General features: G+C 44.4%; 1 protein-coding gene across 2 annotated transcripts in view; it reads right to left on the bottom strand.

The window, feature by feature from the left end:
• Nucleotides 1-315: 315 nt before the first annotated feature.
• BORCS5 (BLOC-1 related complex subunit 5) overlaps nt 316-18,763 on the bottom strand; it is a 77,046-nt gene continuing 58,598 nt past the window's right edge. The window contains exons 4-5 of one of the 2 annotated variants that reach the window (XM_069806880.1): nt 8,948-8,998; nt 316-4,497 (exon numbers count right to left, since the gene is read on the bottom strand). In XM_069806880.1, coding sequence (XP_069662981.1) covers nt 4,267-4,497; nt 8,948-8,998 — 282 coding nt within the window. In that variant the 3' untranslated portion in view covers nt 316-4,266. The remainder of the gene's footprint in view (nt 4,498-8,947; nt 8,999-18,763) is intronic. The other variant, XM_069806878.1, reaches the window with a different exon arrangement.

An 18,763-nucleotide genomic window follows, 5' to 3' on the forward strand; every position in this document is an offset into this window, starting at 1 on the left:
GCCACAAGCATTGCTGTGCACATCATTTATTTAAACTGGACAGCAGTGCCAACCAGAATTGGGACAGCATCCAAAAAAACCCAACATTTATTTTCATTCCGGGACACACATTTCCTTACAGTTCCAGCCCAGAGTCAACCCCAAAGCAGCTGAAACCAGCCATCTCCGTGGCATGAAGCTGGGCTCCACGTACAAAGCAGTAAAGCTAAGATACGACCTCCCACGCTAAAGTGTCTGTATTGTCCATAGTCATCACAGCAAGAAGTGGTGCGCTGTAAATGAAGAATAAGCAAGGCAACCGGAGAAACTACACACTTGGAAAAGAGCGATACCAAACGTTTTAATGATGGAGCTGTGGAACACATAGCATGTAGGGAGCTGAAAGCAGAGCAAGTCTGCGAGCAGGATAACCACCCATAAACCGAGGAGCGCTCAGCCACGAGACTGGTAATCCAAATACGCTCTGGCAGCTCGGGTACAGGAGAGACATTACAATAGTAACTCGGGAAACCACTGGCACGCAGTCTGAGAGAGAGGGGCTGGCTCATGCAACAGTTGGGCCTGTGAAAACACCTATTTTTACTCTTTCTGTGTAAAAGCTTAGAGGAGGGGAAAATACACTTTAAATATTTAAATATATTTAAATATATTTAATTTAAAATACATATATTTTTTTAAAAAACCAAAAACTCTTTTCTGTCCCCTTCACCAGATCTTCACAGAAATTGCCCTGCAGATAGGTTGGCACTTGAGCACCCTGTCAATGCATTAGATTGCAAAAACAACAGAAACAACAAAGCGAACCTCTTCTGCGCGTGTAGCACACTGACCAGCGTAGGATGCAACAAGCACCAGCGGCAGCACAAAGGAGAGGGTCGCAACAGCAGAATCGGGGGAAGAACCAGAGCAGCTCAGGCCAGCGGGCAACCACAGACCCAGAGACTCACCCTGTTCTCCGGCTTTTCAGAAGACTGTGTATCAAGCAGCTTAGCCTGTACCACACACCACACACCACCTCAGTAAGCAGAAAAGGGCAGAAATGTTTGTTTTCAGTGGAGCACACCAGATTATTCTCTGTTCATAGCACTAACTTTGTGGTGGAAGGAACGGCTAGTACATTCGTGAGAGATACCTGAGGCCTTCTCCAACAGCATTTGGCTTGGAAAAGGAAATTCAGAAGCAGAAAGGTAATTCCAGTCACATCTCAAATCTCCTGCTAGACAGCAGGAAAGGGAGCAAAGCAAGTGTCTCACCTTGAGCATCACCTGCATCCGAGATGGAGCTGACAGCAGCACACAGAGCAAGGCAAATGAGGAGCAGCCAAGCAACAAACAGCAGCTCAAGAAGATGCGGCAGGAAACATCCTCCCCTCGGTGAGAGGTCCAAAGACTTATAGTTAACGAAGCCAGTGACAATGTTTTAAATAAAACTGTAAACCATCATTTGAGAACAGTTAGAGGGTGCACACTATCTTACGGTACCCATACAACACTTTATCACCTGTGGAATGAAGGTGATGATCCGTGTGCTTTGGAAGAGGTCAGCCTTCACGTTTCAGCTCTGATTTCTTTCTCATTAAGCTATTAATGTTTTTCACAATTTACCCTTGCTGCTCAGAAAGCTCTAGCTGGGAGGCCCAGCAGCATAGCCACAAGCTTAAAGGCCAGCGTTCATAGGAACAAGCATTTTTCTCCCATTATCCGCCAATGTCTAGGTGTTTTATAGCAAATAAAGAAGGAACTGATTTGCAGCCCTCGCTCCTGCAGCTTTCAGATAGGAATACTATTCGCTTGCCCTCATTAGCCCTGCAAGAAGCAATGCTTTGATCCGATACTTAATAGCGTGAGGCCAGATGTCTAGAAGCTTTACAGGAGAGAGCATCTGCAGCCTAGCCCCTGCCTCGAGATCCAATATCAGGATCTTCCCACCAGTATAGGCTTCCAGCATGCCAGGGTGTGGGATATTCATGATCCCGTCTGGCAGACGGCTGAATGTCGCACATTCTAAACTTCCAGACAGCATCATCTGGACAAGGAGGACAAAAACGCCTGCAGGCGCTATTTAAAGCTGCTGAATATTCTGGTGTGTCTGATGGTGGGAGGCAGAGGCATATTCTGTGATGGACAATGAGGACACTCATGGGCATGGCCATGACAAGCAGGTTTTCATGGGTTGTTAAGTCTCATGTAAGCTTTTAACAAACCAAGTGTAAAATACTGCAGGACTCATGAGCAAGGATGGAAGCCTGATGTTATATCCTGTGCAACATACAGCGTACACCTACATATACACAACCACGTAACAACAACTGGGGTGGAAACAGCAGACAAAGAGGCCCACTGCTGCCTTTACTAGAAAATCTGCTGAGTTCCTTGCCCTCTCTGAAGCAGTCAGTCACTCTTCCCAGGGCATCATTTCTATGGGATTCTGCTTTCAGACAGTGTTCAGCAGGCCCTGGGGTCCAGTCACCGCTATGGTTCAGCTACACATCTAAGTTGGCTGCAGTCTGCATCACAAAAAACGACTCTAGGCTACACGGCCTTTGGGAATGCAACAAGAGCATGGCCAATTGCTTCCTGCCACCAGGCAGTAATTAGTACCATCAAAAACCTACCGCGCTTTTATTCCCAAATGGTCAGAGACCATCTTTTGCTGATTAAGTACTCTTACGTACTAAGAGGCATCGAAGCAAGCTGCCTTTGGCAAGTCACTTAGCCTTGTGCTCTACTGGAAGATGGGCTGTCACTGACTTTCTCAAAGAGGACTGTCCTCACCACCGGAATCGCGGTCCTGACATACAACAACCCTTGGGGCTCCTGGACATGCTTCAGCCTCCTTGCCAGCAACAGCATCCTGGGGCTAATGTAACACACACAAACCTACACCTGACCCAGCAAACCAAGGGCTCCTCACTTCTGGTTTCATGCTCTTTCTGCTGCAGACAAGAACTGCCACGCAATGGCAACACCAGCTGTTAAACCCTATTTCTAGATCCGTAAATATTTTTACAGCAGCATGTAAAATATCCCCGTTTTATACAGGGAGAAACCAAAGCTCGGAGAGGTGCTGCAAACTGCCTGCAGCCAGACGACCAGTGACAGACTTGGCAACCAAACCCGTCTCCTACAGGCCAGCCCATCACCCGGGTGGCACGGACACACCGCCTGCCTTCCAGCAGGGCCCTTGGCTTGGGAGAAGGCAAGAACATCCTGTTGCCTTTGGAGCAGTTTGCTGAGCACGGTCCCAAAGGGCCACGTGGGTTCAGTCATTAAACACCGTGCTCAGGCAAACTCTTGGCATGACGGCAGCTAAGCCAACGCAAAGACCCAAAGGACTTCTCGTGTCTCCCCCCTCCAAGCCCATGCACTTGAAGGTAAAGAAACAACTGCAACCCTCTGGTAGAAAAGACAGCACCGAGATAACTGGAGTGTCCCAGTAAAAATAAAAAAAGACACCTCACGTCCAACTTTGGGAGGCAAAGTGAGCAGGTCGGTGCCAGCACCTGTCAGAATCACTGTGCAAGGTGAAGGACACGAAATGCCACCAGCTGGGGCACAGGGACACTGCCAGGGCAAGGGGGAGAGGAACGCTAAGGCTTGCTTAACATTAACAGACATACGTATCTGGAACAGTTATTCCTTTACAGCCTCATAAATTAGCGAGCCCATAAAAACAGAAGCCTCGAGGAGGACATGCCAAAACCCTGCCATGCAAACCATGTTAATTATGATAATAGGCAGATTTTAATAAGCCAGTTCCTGGCTCCCACACTTTCACCTATAAAATACACACATTTCCAAGGCCAGGACATCTCAGAAATACCTGCCAGCCATCTAATTGTCTAAACCCCAGTGGCACAAAAACCATGTTAGAGGGTTTGTCACACCCCGTATCCCTTTGAATTTTCCTAGTAAAAAAACAGAAATCAGATGAAAGACAGGTCCTCCTCTGTAAACCCCAATCTAAGTCACAGCAATGAAACAAATGTCTCAGCACAGGTGGTAGTAGCGGTAAAGGAGACAGGAGGGCACGAGGAGGGAGATGAAAGAACGGTAAATCATCTTCTCCAGATGACGGGACTGGGGAGCTCCTGGATTCCTGGCTGCGCAGTTCTGGCAGCTGACGCTGCTCTTCCTCTGATGCCCTGGCAGAGAGTCAGGCAGCACTGCCGTCCGCTTCAAACATCTGCCAGTCCAGCCCGTTGGAAGCGCGTCTGCGCTGAACGCTGGAGCGTGGAAGGTGAGGAGGGGGAGCCTGCCAGATCAGCTAAGACTTTAGCTCCCGGTCGGGTTTCATGCTAAAGGGCTCCAGCCTCTCGCTCTCTGGCAGCATGCTGTTCAGCCGCTCCATCAGTGGGATCGTCTGGTCGATGCCCATCTGTATACGCCGGAGGATGGCAGACATCTCGTTGACCTTCTGGATCTGCTCCGCATACTTGGCATACTTCTTCTGACGCTCCTGCATGAAGCTATAAAGAGTTTCCACAGAGAGGTCCATCTGTTTAAAAACAACAAGCAGAGCGAGGCACGTTAGGCCAACTGTTACCGCAGGCCTTTCAGCACACTGTCTTTCCTAAAAGCAATCGAGAAGCACCTTAGATGCCCCACTAGTATACCAGCCAGGAACAAAGGAGCTCCTCTGTAGGTACATAACCAGTTTGTCATGAAATGGGATAATTCATAGCTGTATACCAGGGAGGACATATGACCACCTCAGTTCTACACCCAAACACTGAGTATTTGATCAGAAAATTCTTTATTTACAGGGTTGAAAAACAACAGGCACTGCCAGAATTTCCCAATAAACCATATGCACATCCTCCAAGTTACCCCAATCCAGGGAACTCATGGCCTCTGCCTACACCTGTAGTGTATTTTCAGTGGAGACTGTTCATTTGCAAGCATTAAGCTCTACCATACTTGCCAGTGCTAATTTCATCGCCTTAGCCAGGTTGCTCTGTGATGAAGCCACTGCTGTTATTACCATTGGCGCCTGGAAAACCCCCGCTTTGAGAGAGAGCCACAGTGGATTGCTAGTGTCCCTAATATCCCCGAATCCTAAAAATAAAAGTGTTATGAGTGACCCCAGGAGAGACATTAAGTAAATCAGCCATGCAATTAAACACGGTAAGTACCCAAACATGGCTCGAGCATGATGACAATGACAGGAACTGCAGTGCTATTCCTGCCACTGAGTGACGAAGGTAGCCTTTATAATTCACAGCCCAACTTTCTCTTCAGCCAGACCTGCAAACTCCAGGCGGGATTCAGCTGATAGCTGCTAGTACTGTACTCAAATGAGCAGAGTCGGACGGTTTAAGCTGTTCTACATGTTGTAAGATGTACCATATATTCAGAGAGCTTGGTAACAGATCTGCTCCAAGCTCTCAAGCACACACCTGAAGCTCGGTTGCTTTGGCTTGCCGTAGCTGTGCTCAACAACCCCAGTCATTCCAGTGGGCTGGGTCTTCAAACCAGTATGTCTGAGCAGTGGGCACGCATCCTGCAGCCATGCTCTGTCCTCGTCCCCTCGCTTGGGACTCGGTGCATGCCCAGAGTGGCTGACGAGTGAAGGGCAGGAGTGGACACACACCGACCAGTTTTAGCTCACTGCCACCTCTTATCACCGTTTTTCCAAACCTCTCCCATCTAATTACCTGCAGAGGAAGGAGGTCGCTGCTCGTGATGAAGCGGCCTCAGGGAATCAGTGCTGAGAACTCCTGGTCTACCAGGAAGCACAGGTTCAAACAACACCCCTCACTTTAACTGCATGACAGTCAACCCACTTGGTGGAGGACAGCGACCGTACCTGTGTCCTGAAACCAGGACAACCTGTCATCAGGAACAACACAAATTTATTGGTGCAGTGCTAAAATACAAGCCATGCTGACCAGATCTGACTTGCATAGTACTTAATCGGTAAGTGCAATCCTGACCCAGTACGCCGTGGTGTGGGGCTGTAGGGGAGAGCCTGCAGCAAGGGTAGGACTGGGTGGGAACGGTGCAAAGCTGGAAGGGGCATCCCCCACCAAGGAGGGAAGTCCCGTCCCACCAGACAGAGCACTGCCGTCCCGCTGGCGGCAGCAGGGTTTGGGGGAAAAACTGGGGGAGCTGTGTTTGCTGACAAACACCCCTTTCAAGCCCTGGGGAAGAGGTCAAGTCAAAAATAGTTGGGCAAGAAAATGTTTTATTGAGAAACCTAACTTACAAACAGCATTGAAAACGAACACACAAGTTTCCGCTGAACTGCCATGGGGATTAGGAAGCATTTTTTTCCCCCTATCACCTCCATCAGAGCTGGATACAGTACCAATTAACCTTTTATTTCGTCTGTACTCTCTAGTGCTCTCAGGCTGAATTCTTCCGCTTTGCCTCTGTGCTTTCCTGTGAATTCCTCCCTCCACGCTTTCATGCACGGGACAAAATAAAAACCAGCAGAGCAGGAAACTCCAAATAGAGTGGAAACAATTTAAGCCTACACAGGGGTTTCTATTAAAACCCCAGCTTAATAATTTAGTAGCTTGGCGCTAGCTCTGTAAATTGGAGTGTGTAAAAAGCAGACCACCACCAGGTCTGCATGGGATGGAAGTAAATTCAATCCAGTGCCTAAAAATGTCCTACCTAATGAGAGACAGTGGCGTGGAGTGGCAGCCAGTCAGAAACCTGCCAAAAGCCAGCACGCCTCATTAAACAGAGCAGCACGGGGACCCAGGCAGAAGCCTCCTCTGGTGTTGAAGTTCTCCTCCACAGGCAGGTTCTCCACATGGCCTCACAGCACTGTGCAAGAGGCAAAGCTCTCATCTACCAAGCTCTGAAACAAAAAACCCAAAGGCCCCCTTTTCTCTCCATTCCAATAATTTCCATCTGTTGACTTTTAGGAGGGGAACATGGGGAGAAGCTGAAGCTGACCTGCAAAAGGAAGAAGAAACGCAGAGTGGCCTTCCAAGCTCTTTGCTACTTTTGGACGCATTCACAATGGATATAAAAAAAGCTGCCTCACAAAAAAGAGAAAGGGTGGAAGTGTGTGTTTCCTATGGTTTCCCTACACCTAGTGCTCAAGTTTGCCTGTTGCAGGAGGCCACGGCAGCTGCACAGCCAGCGACGCGACAAAGAGGACTGAAATTGAATAACTGTGAGGAAAGGTCAATTTTTACTCAGGCTGAACCTGGTCTTTTTTAACTAGGAAAAAAAAAAGCTACCTGTTAACTCCTATATATAAACGCCAATGCCTCTTTGCAGCTTTCCTTGAAGCGGGCCTAAATACACACTTACATCCTTCCTGCCTCCTCCCCCTGAAGCAAGCTCCTCCAGTGCCAGACTTTGTGCTTTTACCTCTCCTGGCACACAGTCCCGTTCCTCTGGTGCTCAGGTGGGGCCTTCAGTTGCAGGACTCAGAGGGTCAGCCCTACTTACCCACCACAGAGACTAAAACTGTCCTTTAGGAATCTGCAATGACTCGGGAATGCACACAAGAATCCGCTTAATTCCCATCTATTTAATTCCATACAGTAGCAATAAAAAGCATCTGGAGAAGAGGAGCTTAGGCAAAGAGTTTGCTCCCTTGCCTACATCCAAGGCAGTCCACGCTTTTCAAGACACCCTTGAGGGTCAGATGAGTGAATCTGCCTTCTCTGAGCAGCTCCCATCAACTCCCACCTCCCTGACACAAGGCCCTGCAACATTCTCTTCTGGAAAACACTCAGGTCTCAGCCTTCTTGCCCACCCCGGCTAAGAAGTTCTCTGGGAAGCCCAGCAAGATGCCTCAGAGCCAGCAGCTCTTCTGCTGCCCCACAACCATCTGCAAGTGTTTACCTGAGCCGTTGTTTCTGCTCTGCTTGCTTTGAGCTTCCTACAACGCTGGGCCACCACAGTTGTGGGCAACCCCCCCACCAGCAGGTCACCACCCTGTACCCACAAGCCATGACAGATGTGGAGCTGCACTGTCACCAGCCCCTCGATGACTTCACCGTCACCAATTTCTCCTGCAAACCTCACCACTGAGTAAGCCATCATCACTCCCAACTGACAGGTACAGAAGAGTTCAGAGTCAAAAGACCGGACCTGAAGCCTGTGAAGAAGCAACAGAACAAAAGCAGAGGGCAGAGCCCAGCACGTGAGGTTGGCGTCCTAATTCTTGTCATAGCAAGAGGTTCTGCCCAGCCTGGTCTTGAGGAAAAAAAGACATGTTCTCAGTGAATGGGTGAGAGTTCCCAATACACAGTTTATTTCTTCCCAGAAAAAATTCCTCCTGTTAGAGCAGGAAACCTGAGGCTGGACATGCCCAGAGTAGAAGACAGGATTTTTCCCCTTTCTACATTGAAAAGGATAGAAGAGTTTTTTCAGTGTTTCTTTTAAGAGTATAGTATCACAAAAACAGACAAGCTTAAAACTCGTCTTCCAATGTGATGTACTTTTTTTGTACAGCCACTGACATTCAGAAATTGGGTCTGTTTCTGTTTCAAAGCTCATGACTCCTCCATGGATCAGTAGCAGCAGGACACTAATTTATGCCTCAGCTTCACATTTTAAACATGAAATGACATTAACTGGGCTTTTCTTTCTTCAAATGAAAACAGATTCATAATTACTTCCAACAACAGCGCAAGATGGATCTTCCTCCACTTAAAAGAGCGCCAGCACAGCCCCTCCTGCGACACCATTCACATTGTCAACCAGTAAGGACTCGCAGACACTCCTCTGCGTTACACAGGCCCATTTGTAACACCACACTGATGAAACACAAAACCAATTGAGGGTACTTTCAGACATCTTGCACACCACAAATTCTTGCATTCATTTTAAAATTCTTCTTGGCCCACACTGCCAAGCAGAATAAAGACATTAATTTAGCCCACAAAAAGAGTGAGATCAGCACTGGACACTACCCAATTCTTTTCAAGAGACCACACTGAAAACAAACAAACCAGTGCCCTATATGCACCTCTTACCTGGTGTGGTTTTATAGCACCTCTGTCATGGTCATGTAAGTGTCCTGAGCTCTAGGAAACAGAGGTCGCATCTTGTTAGTTCAATGAGTGAGACTGAAAATTGCAGGTAGACACATCTTCTCTGGTTGCAGAACATGCAAACGCAATCAGAAGTTCACTAAACTTGGAATCCAATTTCTAGAGAGGCACTGCTGACATTTGTAGCAAAACAAATACATCTTCTAAGAGGATGCTCTGTCACTCCCAGCTTTTCCACTCTCTCCTTAAAATGCCAGTAAGTCAAGAAGATGTTCTGTTCCCCCCCACTCAGCAACAGCCTTCAAGAGCTCAGCTAGACATCCGTTTGTCCTGTGTCCCTCTGCCTGAACGATTTGCTGTCAGCTCCCATCCCCTATGGCTGCCACTCAAAAACCCACAGCAATTAAGGTACAATCCTTACGCCAGAAAGTTCACTTGCTAGAACAGTGCTCCGAGCACAAGCGGCCTTTCCCTCCACGTTGTCAGGTGCCTGGCTGGGGTGAAATTAACTCCTTCCTGCAGCTGCACAAAAACCACATCAGAAAGTGACAGGCGGGAACACGACTGCATGAAATATTAGTCATGATGTGCTGGTGTGAAAATACTTTTCAATCAACGCACTTAAAACTGAAGACAGCTCCTCTTTCTGTAGTGCTTGAAAACAAATGTGCTCAATTAATGGCTTTTTTTTTTTTTTATTCTTCCCCTCTCTCTTTGATAATGTCACGCAAAGTTTGCACAATAGATCATGATGACTTCCTGATGACGGGAACATCCTCTGTTTCTCCCACTCATCCCACACACTGGTAAGTGCTAAACTTACTGGGTAGCATCTTTGCCAGGGCAGAAAACAGATGCCCAGCCAAGGAACCCCCATCCTTCTCTTCAGCACCAGTCATGAGTACAGCTCTTGTGAGTACCCTCCCTCTGCGCCACTGCCAGGTAAACAATTACAATTTGTGTTTACGTCTTGCTTATCACATCCAAGACCAAATGCCATGCCAAAATGTTCCTTTTGCTCCCTCTGTAATTTGTCATTGCTATAAAAAATTGCCAAGGGCTATTCTGTCTAAGCATTGCATGGATCGCAATCAAGTTAGAGAATGAAGAGTAACCATTCTAACTGGCTCTAACATTGAGGTTTAATAATATTAACAGGCACATCAGGGCCCCTACTTCAAAAGATCTACAGCTAAATCACACCTGGTCCCTTAGAGCTAGAATAGATACACAATAGTGTAAGATAGGCTGCTGTGTCTGTAGTATCAAGATGTAACTATTTTGGGAGGCCTCGTGTTACACAAAAGCATTCAGAATTCAAATGAATCAGAAGGTTTGTTCCTGAAATTAGCTTTTCCACCTTCCTGCATATTGCATTATTGGACAGGATGTGTTTGTCGCTACCCTGCGGTCTGACCTCCGCAGCCCACGTCTCCCTCAGCTCTGACTTGAGCCTTCCCTGCCTGAGAGCTACCAGCATCCTTCTGCCAACTGGCAGCTCCCCAAGCTTAAGTTATGACTGCTATCACTACCTGTTGCTAAAAAAAAAAAACAAAAAACAACCAAAAAACCCCACCAACTAAGAGTCCTAAAGCTACAATTAAAACAATACCTACCTCTCACCCAGCACTAATGAACCAGTAGACTTCCAAGTGCTTGAAAAAGTAGGGCCCCACTTCACAGAGGTGGGAGAAGATGGACAGCAAAGCCTGACAACCAGCAGCCATCTGGAATCTGGTGCTAGAGATGCTGTAGCCAGCTCTCCAGCTTGGATACATCTCGTATCACAGTCCTGTTCTACTGGACTTACTTCACTTACATTTTCCTCAACACCACAGCTATTTATCTTCCTTCTCTCTCAAAACAGCTAAACCATAACATAAGCAAGTGAAACTCAGGGCACAGTTTCACATTACACAAAATCCAACACAACCTCAGGCTGCAAAGCAGCAGTCCCACCCTCCTCCTCCAAATCAGCTGCATGATCACGGGCTCAGTTCTGCACGTAAGTCTGCAGGGGAGAACAAAACAAGTTTGGTCTTTCCAGGCTCTCTCTTCTTCAGTGGTTTGGTCTTCTGTCCACCAGCTTGTTTGACTGACCTGTCAGCCTGACAGTCACAGAAGCGGCAGGACCACTATGTGAAGAGAAGCACCATCTCTCCCACTGCATGTGTTCCTGGATCCTAACCTAGTGTTTGCTGTGGCCATCAGACTTTTAAATGCACAACAAGATTCTTGGGGGAAAGAAAAAAAAATTATCTGATTTTATCAGTAAGTTTTCTAAACTGTCAAGTTTAGAAAAGTTTATAGTAATTTCTAGCTTATTGACTTTAACTAGTAAGAACATGTTTTAGAGCTTTCAATTGCTTTCATAGAACAATCTGCATCCATCTAAAAAGTCACCTGTAAAATGTATCATGACTAAAAAATACTATGTTATATTCAAAGCATTAGAAATACTTCCATAGCTCTCCTAAATTACAAAGTTTAAGAAAAATAAATAACAAAAAGCCACCGAGACAACACATAAGATTAATGAACCTGTGTGTACAACATCCTCACAAAACCTCTCTTTTGTGGAGTACAACTCCACAGAAATTAATAAGAAACTCCTAACCTGTCTTTAATTTGCTGTCCCTGGAGAAGGAAAAATCTGTAACAGAGTGATCTGTTGCCTAAATGATAACTTGCACAACTCTTATTTCAGACTACCTAATAATTGTGCTACAAAACATGGCCTTCAATTCCCTCATTTCCTGATTTTACACTGCTGCCATATTACTCATTCAGAACTCTCCCATATCCAGCCAGAGCTGGAATATTACAGGACAACAGCACTTATAAATGTCATTCACCCTTAGGGTTTCATTTTACTATAAATTTCAGTTCTGTACATTCAACATGTTAGAATGACTAGCTTTAAGCAAGTTGGTTTTCCCATCAAAAATGAGCTTTGATTTAAAGTGATGACCACCGTCATTAATGAGAAGTTTCTCAGAAAACACCACCGTTGTCATTTCAGAGTGAAAAGGTGCTATCTAAAATAGTAAGCATCATTATATTTGCAAGCCATCTGATATTATTCTCAGCTTCACACCTGGGACCTGGTAGCCATTGGTCTTCTTTTCCAGGTATCCCAGAAAAGGTCTTTCAAAATTTTTCACAAGGGGATGCTACCTTTCCCATATTAAGTCAGGGTTAGACACAATAGAAGAAAGCGTTTTCTAGAAAAGAACACTACTTAAGAAGAAAAAGCTCTTAAACCTGTTCTCAGAGAATGCAAAGGAGCCGAGTTTTAACCGTTTCCTACAGTTTGTGAAGTGGTAAAAGGATTATTAGGGACACCCTCTTTTTTTTTTTGTCTGGGGAATTGCAGACAAAGATGGGTTCAAGCACCCTGCTGCACTTACACAGCCAGTCCAAAACATCTGGTTGCATCAGACCTACCTCCCATGTGCTGTGCATATGGCCTCTATACACACAAGGAAGCTGAAGCGCAAGATGTGCAGGGGCACAAGCCCAGCAATCAGGAATCGGGGATTTCTGGACATCTGATAGCCCAGATGAACCTTTTGCTCTTTCCCTGGCAGCCGCAGTTCTCATATGAAAGTCCAAATCAACAACTTCTCATCAGGGAAACTCAAAGGTATGTCAGCTCTAACAATGTTAGCCATTGATAACCTGAAAAATTTCTGAAAGATCTTTTTGAAGCTCTATCAGCTCTTTCATGTTCAAACAGAACATGAAATGAGCCAAGTACATCCCAGTCATGATGAGAAGGGGAGGATGTACCCCTTCATTCCCAGAAGAGCTACTTTCAAGACTGACTCCACCATAGTTCCACAGTGCTCAAGCTCAAAAGTCCCAGCACTTTTCTGGAGGTCACAACATCTGATAGTAAGTCTTTGGCTTCAGGAAAGCCTCAAGGAAATCCTAAGCACTGTAGATCATTTCCATAGCAAGCTCTTCTGAGGCTATAGGCTATTGTTCAAAATAACAAGAGTACATACCACCACCAACCATCAACGATTCAGACAAAAGTTCAGTGAGTGAGCAGTGGTAACTCTAACCCACCCTGAGCATTCACAGAAGGCTGAGTATTTCTCTCTCCTTGTTTATTTCTACAAATGGGTCTCTAGAACAAATTGATCAAAAGCAAGAAGGCATTTGAAAATTTGGGCTATGACCTGGCAGGAGAACTTGTAATTGAAAAGTAAGTAGTTCATCTTCAGTTCCCATGTAGCTTAGGTCAGGCATAAGCAAGAATTAAATTCTATGGACTGGATTAAGCAAAAGGAAAGTTTTATAACAACTACCTGAGCACCTTTTTTAGCTGAAATTAATCTGATTTGGGATTTTATCTTTTAGATAATTTGCCAGTCCCAGCAATTGCTCTGCAAGTACATCACTTTTTCTTCCAGTAAAGACATAAAACCAGAACAAACAAACTAAAAACCCCACAACTTGTTTCTTCTCCACTACACCACAGTATGGCACAGTTCATACACTGGATTAAAGGGTATTCTACCATACTATAATTCAGCATTTTATTCAGGCTTCTAGAGGTAGATGACACATCCAGTCAGAAACAACACCCATATGAATTAATTACTAGTAAATGATACGTTTCATACCTCTAGAGCAGTGTTGAAATAATGGCTAATAATGTTCTCATATAGAAACATTCATGCCCCAATGGCACAGAAACATTAAGGAAACCCTACCCTTCATAAAAAGCAAGATGGACAGATTACTTGCACTAAGGCTTTGTAATACTTTCAACATGAAGTCATCTCTGCAGATCACATCTGATTGTTATCAGAATGCTAATTATAGGGCTGCTAACACAAGGTCAACCCCGCTCCCCCAGCCTACCATCTAGCATCTTTAAGTCATCAGAGCCAGTATTATTTGCAAATATTTGGAGTTGCAAACCTATCTAAAAAGAACATCAAACTGCTGAACGGCTTTTAGCTAACATTACTGACACCCCCGCCCCAGACTCCTTCTCCTCCCCCAATTCTCACTTAGGGGTAGAGTTGACACCTTGAAAATTACAATTTGACCTTGAAACAGGAGGTAATCGTTAAGAATGAAAGCCTGTAAAGTGACTTTTCCTGTATCAACACAATCGAGCAGGGAGGGAGAAGACCATTTTCAACCTACGTTAACCCCAGACTTATTTAGAAAGAGAAATTGTACCATTTTTGGTCTTCATTTGACTAAGCCAAACAAGTAAAGCTTTTCCAGTCATGTTCCCCCCCCCCAAGGTTCTCCACTCTCCAGACATCCTTATAGCCCTTCTGTTGTACTACGTACTTGCCTTCCTTGAACATTGCGAGAGCTGCGCACAATGTGTCAGACGAGATTGTCTCAGAGCCTTGTGCAATCGATATGTTCCTGTTTCTCGTGGGAATACCTTGTGTGACACACCCCCAGGCTGATACTTGCTTTCTTCATATCTCAAATCTGTTTCATGCCCAAATTCAGTATCAAGTCTGCCAACTCTGGAATGGACTTCAATACTTATTCCTATTTGAAGATCTACAATGCTTTGGGGTGGGGTGGGTGCTTTCTTTGTTTGTTTGTTATTGTTTGGGGGTTTTCCCACCTGGAAAAAGAAGGCTAGAATAAGAAACTCAATTTCTTAATTTAAACAGGCTGTGAGAAGAAACCAAATTCTATTCCTTCTGGTACCTGATAATCATAAACTCGATGCAGTAATCCTGATGGAAGTGTTAATGTAAGCCTTAGCATACTAAGACTTCCGACCTTCAGTGCCAGTCTCTTAAGTTCTATAATAACACAAAACTTTCTGAATGCTAGATGCTTGTTTAAGTTTAATTTTCTACTCTTTCTTGGAAATTTGGGAGTCAAAAGGATTCCAGTTTAGATCTTTTCTTAAAAGGCCGTAAGAAACCAAAGCACAAGAGAAGGAAATGTGCTGGAACCGATTTCACACATATATTCCAGGAGTGAGGGACTGGTCTTTTTTATAACACCAAATGAAGCAGTGCAACAGATTTCAGGCTGTCACAAGTGCAAACAATCTTTCCTCTTCCTTAATAACTGCTAGATCACTTCATAAAGTTTGTGTACCACAGAGCACTGGCCATCTGCCTCAGGCATAGACAGCAAGCCATTGATTCTATGTATTAAAGTAACAATTGGGAAGCTTTTCCAAAAGCAGTTTCCCATGTTGATGCTGGCTCCTTAGGACATCACCCCACCACTCGAGAATTCAAGCTACTTGCACATCAGGCTGGAGAAAAACGAACAACATGAACTAGAGGATATGAAGGTAAGTTTCCAGCTTAACAACCCTGTACATTTATTTCTGCATGATGGTGCCTGTTAAGATTCCAGTCTTTATAAATAACACTTCATCACAGAAGAGAGGAGGAATAAAGAGCCTGATAGAGTGCCACAGTCCTCATAATTCCAAGACACCAAAGACTGTATTTAAGGTACCGATTTCCTCACAGAACACTATGTTCCCTAGCTTTTCTAAAAAGCATGGCAGCATGGCATTAAATTCCTTGAAAATACAAGTGTCATTTCAACTCAGGTTCTTCCCCATTTCAGAAATATTACATTCCAAGGAATTCTCAGGCCTCTGTCTCTGGATTTGGGGCATTGCTAATTTAAGTCTGTGAACCAAAAGGCTCAATTTTGCTTGCAAGTTAACACGGCCTCATCTAGAAACTCTTTATATGTTGTGTCAAAATGAAACAACACCTCCATTTTCACTTTTGCCAGGCTTCAATTAACAGCCTTACTTTTGATCCTCTGAACCCTTCCCTTTAATGGGACAAAAGGTAACTTAGTGGTCCGATCCATATGAGTACATAGACCTTGAAGCAAAGGCCTGAAGTTGAAGAAACACTTTGGGCTTGGCAAGGCCGTTCATATTTTGCTGGCCTAATTCAGTTTAGTCAGAAGGTGTGTCATTCTCAGGGCAGGTTTCACAAATAGTTTTGGAAACTCAGATCTGGTACCACCTACAGGGAAACGGTAACTAACAGGAATGGCAACAAACATCTCTCAGCAGACTACTAAAACAAACTCAACCAACGATCTAGCAAAAATCACCTCCATGAAACTTCCCCTTCATTCGAGTCCATTCTCTGAAGGGACACTTGGTCAACTGTGACTGGAGCACGGGATGAATCCCAGACACTCCAAATCTTTCTGCCTAGAGAGGAATGGAGCTAAGAAGAGTGACTGTGGCGCATCACCAGTAGAAACTATATATGCTTGCAGCAGAAATACACCCCGAGTCTAATTGCAGCCTTGGTTAATGGGATCCTGCACTGCAACAACCTAGCCCCCAGCCAGACAATGTCCTTCCAAGGTTTCTGGCCCAGAATTCATTCATTCCTAGTGATGGAACAGCATCCCCCACTTAGGCAGCTTTTCCCTTTATCACCACCTTCAAGGTACCTTGTCCTTTAACTTCCACCAGGAACTTCCACCTTTACAAGCTGTCCCTACCACTGCCAGCCCTCTCACCTCTAAGGAGAGGGGTTCAAAGCCAGGGGTCCTGCCCACAGCAAACCCATCCTCCCCTCAGGGTGGAACAAAGCCACCCTGATGACCTCGGCAGGCCACATTCCCCAGCACGTTTTGCCAGTAGGTGACAAGTCTCTTCCATAAAACTAACGCTCGATGTCAAAGAAACAGCATAGATGCAATCAAGGTCAAAAAGTCACAAAGCATTCACAAAAAATAAACTGAAATTCCTAAATCCCCAAATTGCTGGGCATGTTTTACTTCACACACATGGTGACATGAATGACTGAATCACAATTTATGAGTCTTAAATACATGGGATAAGCTACAATGTGCTTGTATATAATGCTTGTGTATAAAAGTGCTTTTTTTTTTTTAGTCTGTTGCTTATATTTAACTCCTATCCATAATTTTAAACAGCTGAAATACATTGGGAGACACGATGTGGTGTATGTGTGGTTCAAAAGTTATTTACTTGCCAAATATTAAGAGATGTATTTCTGGACATCCTAACTACATACTAGAGAACCCCATTACAATTACTTTTTGCAGCAAGCCGGTAAAGAAAAAAAACAAAACCAAACAAACATAAAAAAATAAATCCATACACATCTTATTCTGGAATATTTGTTCAAAACAATGAGCTATTCCCATAGATGAATTTACAGGTATGAAACAAGCCATACACTGTAATTTGCTATGTGGCAAACCAATTAGTGATATATTAATGCCTGCCTGGACAAAAGTTGTTTAACTATTAAGAATATAAAAGTAATGTTTATTACATTTGAAGATGGGGGGGTCCCCAAAGATGTGTATCATCTTAGACTGAGATATTTTTAATTTTATTTTGTACTGTAAAAAGTGTTGTTTTCAGAATTATTGTCAGTCTGGGATTCCTATGGCAATTAAAGCTACAGATAACACTGCATTGATAGTTGTTTTTAGGGCAAAGCATAAAAGCCCTCCCAATGATCGACTTTCAAATACATTCTAAGCACAGTTAATCTAGGAACTACATTTGCCTTTAAGGGTACACATAGGATACTTTGAGAAGCACGTCCCCTTTGCCAATATTGAAAGTCTAATAAGAAACACTGAAGATCTTTTCACTCAAAGCTTCTTTGAAAGGAGCTTAGATGGCTTTCAGCTTCCCTTTGGCTTTCATAGAAAGAAGCTAAGCCTGAATTTTCAAGTGTGACTAGTAATTTTTGCCAGCTTCAGATATTTTGAAAGATGCGATTTTGGAGAAGCTTAGCACCTTGTTCATGAACAATAAGGTTTGTTTAAGGCACTGAAACTAGACAATTTTGGAGGCACACAAAATCATGGGCCCTTTCTGAAAATTTAGCTCTTGTTCCCCAGCCTTTACCTATTCTACTTCTTTCCCATTCCCTGTAACTCACCATTCCCTAATTAGATGACTCTCCAAATTCTCTTCCTGCCACCCAAAACAGGTATCCTCCACTGATAAGGACTTAATGTAAAGTAGCCCTCTCCCTGCTTCATTTCCTTCTTTCCCCCAAGTCATACCTAGTATTTAGTGCTGGTCAACATTCGCCTTCAAACTAATCTTGGCAGAAACCCTCCGTTTTACAGATCGCAAAACCGAGGCAGGCACTCCTGGCGAAGAAATCACATGCAGGTCTCAAACCCAACAGCAACTGGAGTTGCTTAAAACTTCATACTAATTATAATGCAGATCTACAGCACTGTCATAGCAGATGTGGGATGCAGCAAGTTAAGACCTCCTGTCTACAGCTAGGACCCTAAACCCACCACAGAAACAAGAAATAATCACATTCTCCCTAAGGCACATCACCAACTCTGTCCCCATCATTAAACATTTTGTGGCAAAAGCTCCAAGGTGCAGGCAAGATCAATTTAACCTGTTAACTATGTATAATCGCCTTTTATACCCTAGCATTTTGTAACACACTATCTACTGGGTTTTAAAAATGCACCTTTTTCCTAACATACACATATAACAAGCTCACATGGGTCCAACATAACATCAGTACACAGACTAGATCCTGTTCCCAGACCCATCTGAACAGAATGTCCCCGGAAGTCAATAATGTGGCGATTCATCCAATAATCTAAAAATTTTCATCCTACAAAATACCAAAGTATAGATGAATTACCCAGAAAATGCTGCACACAGGCTTTTTTCTTGAGAACTGTCAAATTTTGTGAGATGCCATAGCCCTGGATTAACACATACATAAATCCCAAATTGCTGTTCTGTTGTTTTTCAAACTGATAAGGAGAAAAAATTAAAAGGAA

The sequence above is a fragment of the Haliaeetus albicilla genome, chromosome 19 (genome assembly GCF_947461875.1).
Source record: "Haliaeetus albicilla chromosome 19, bHalAlb1.1, whole genome shotgun sequence".
In the NCBI taxonomy this organism is placed as follows: domain Eukaryota; kingdom Metazoa; phylum Chordata; class Aves; order Accipitriformes; family Accipitridae; genus Haliaeetus; species Haliaeetus albicilla.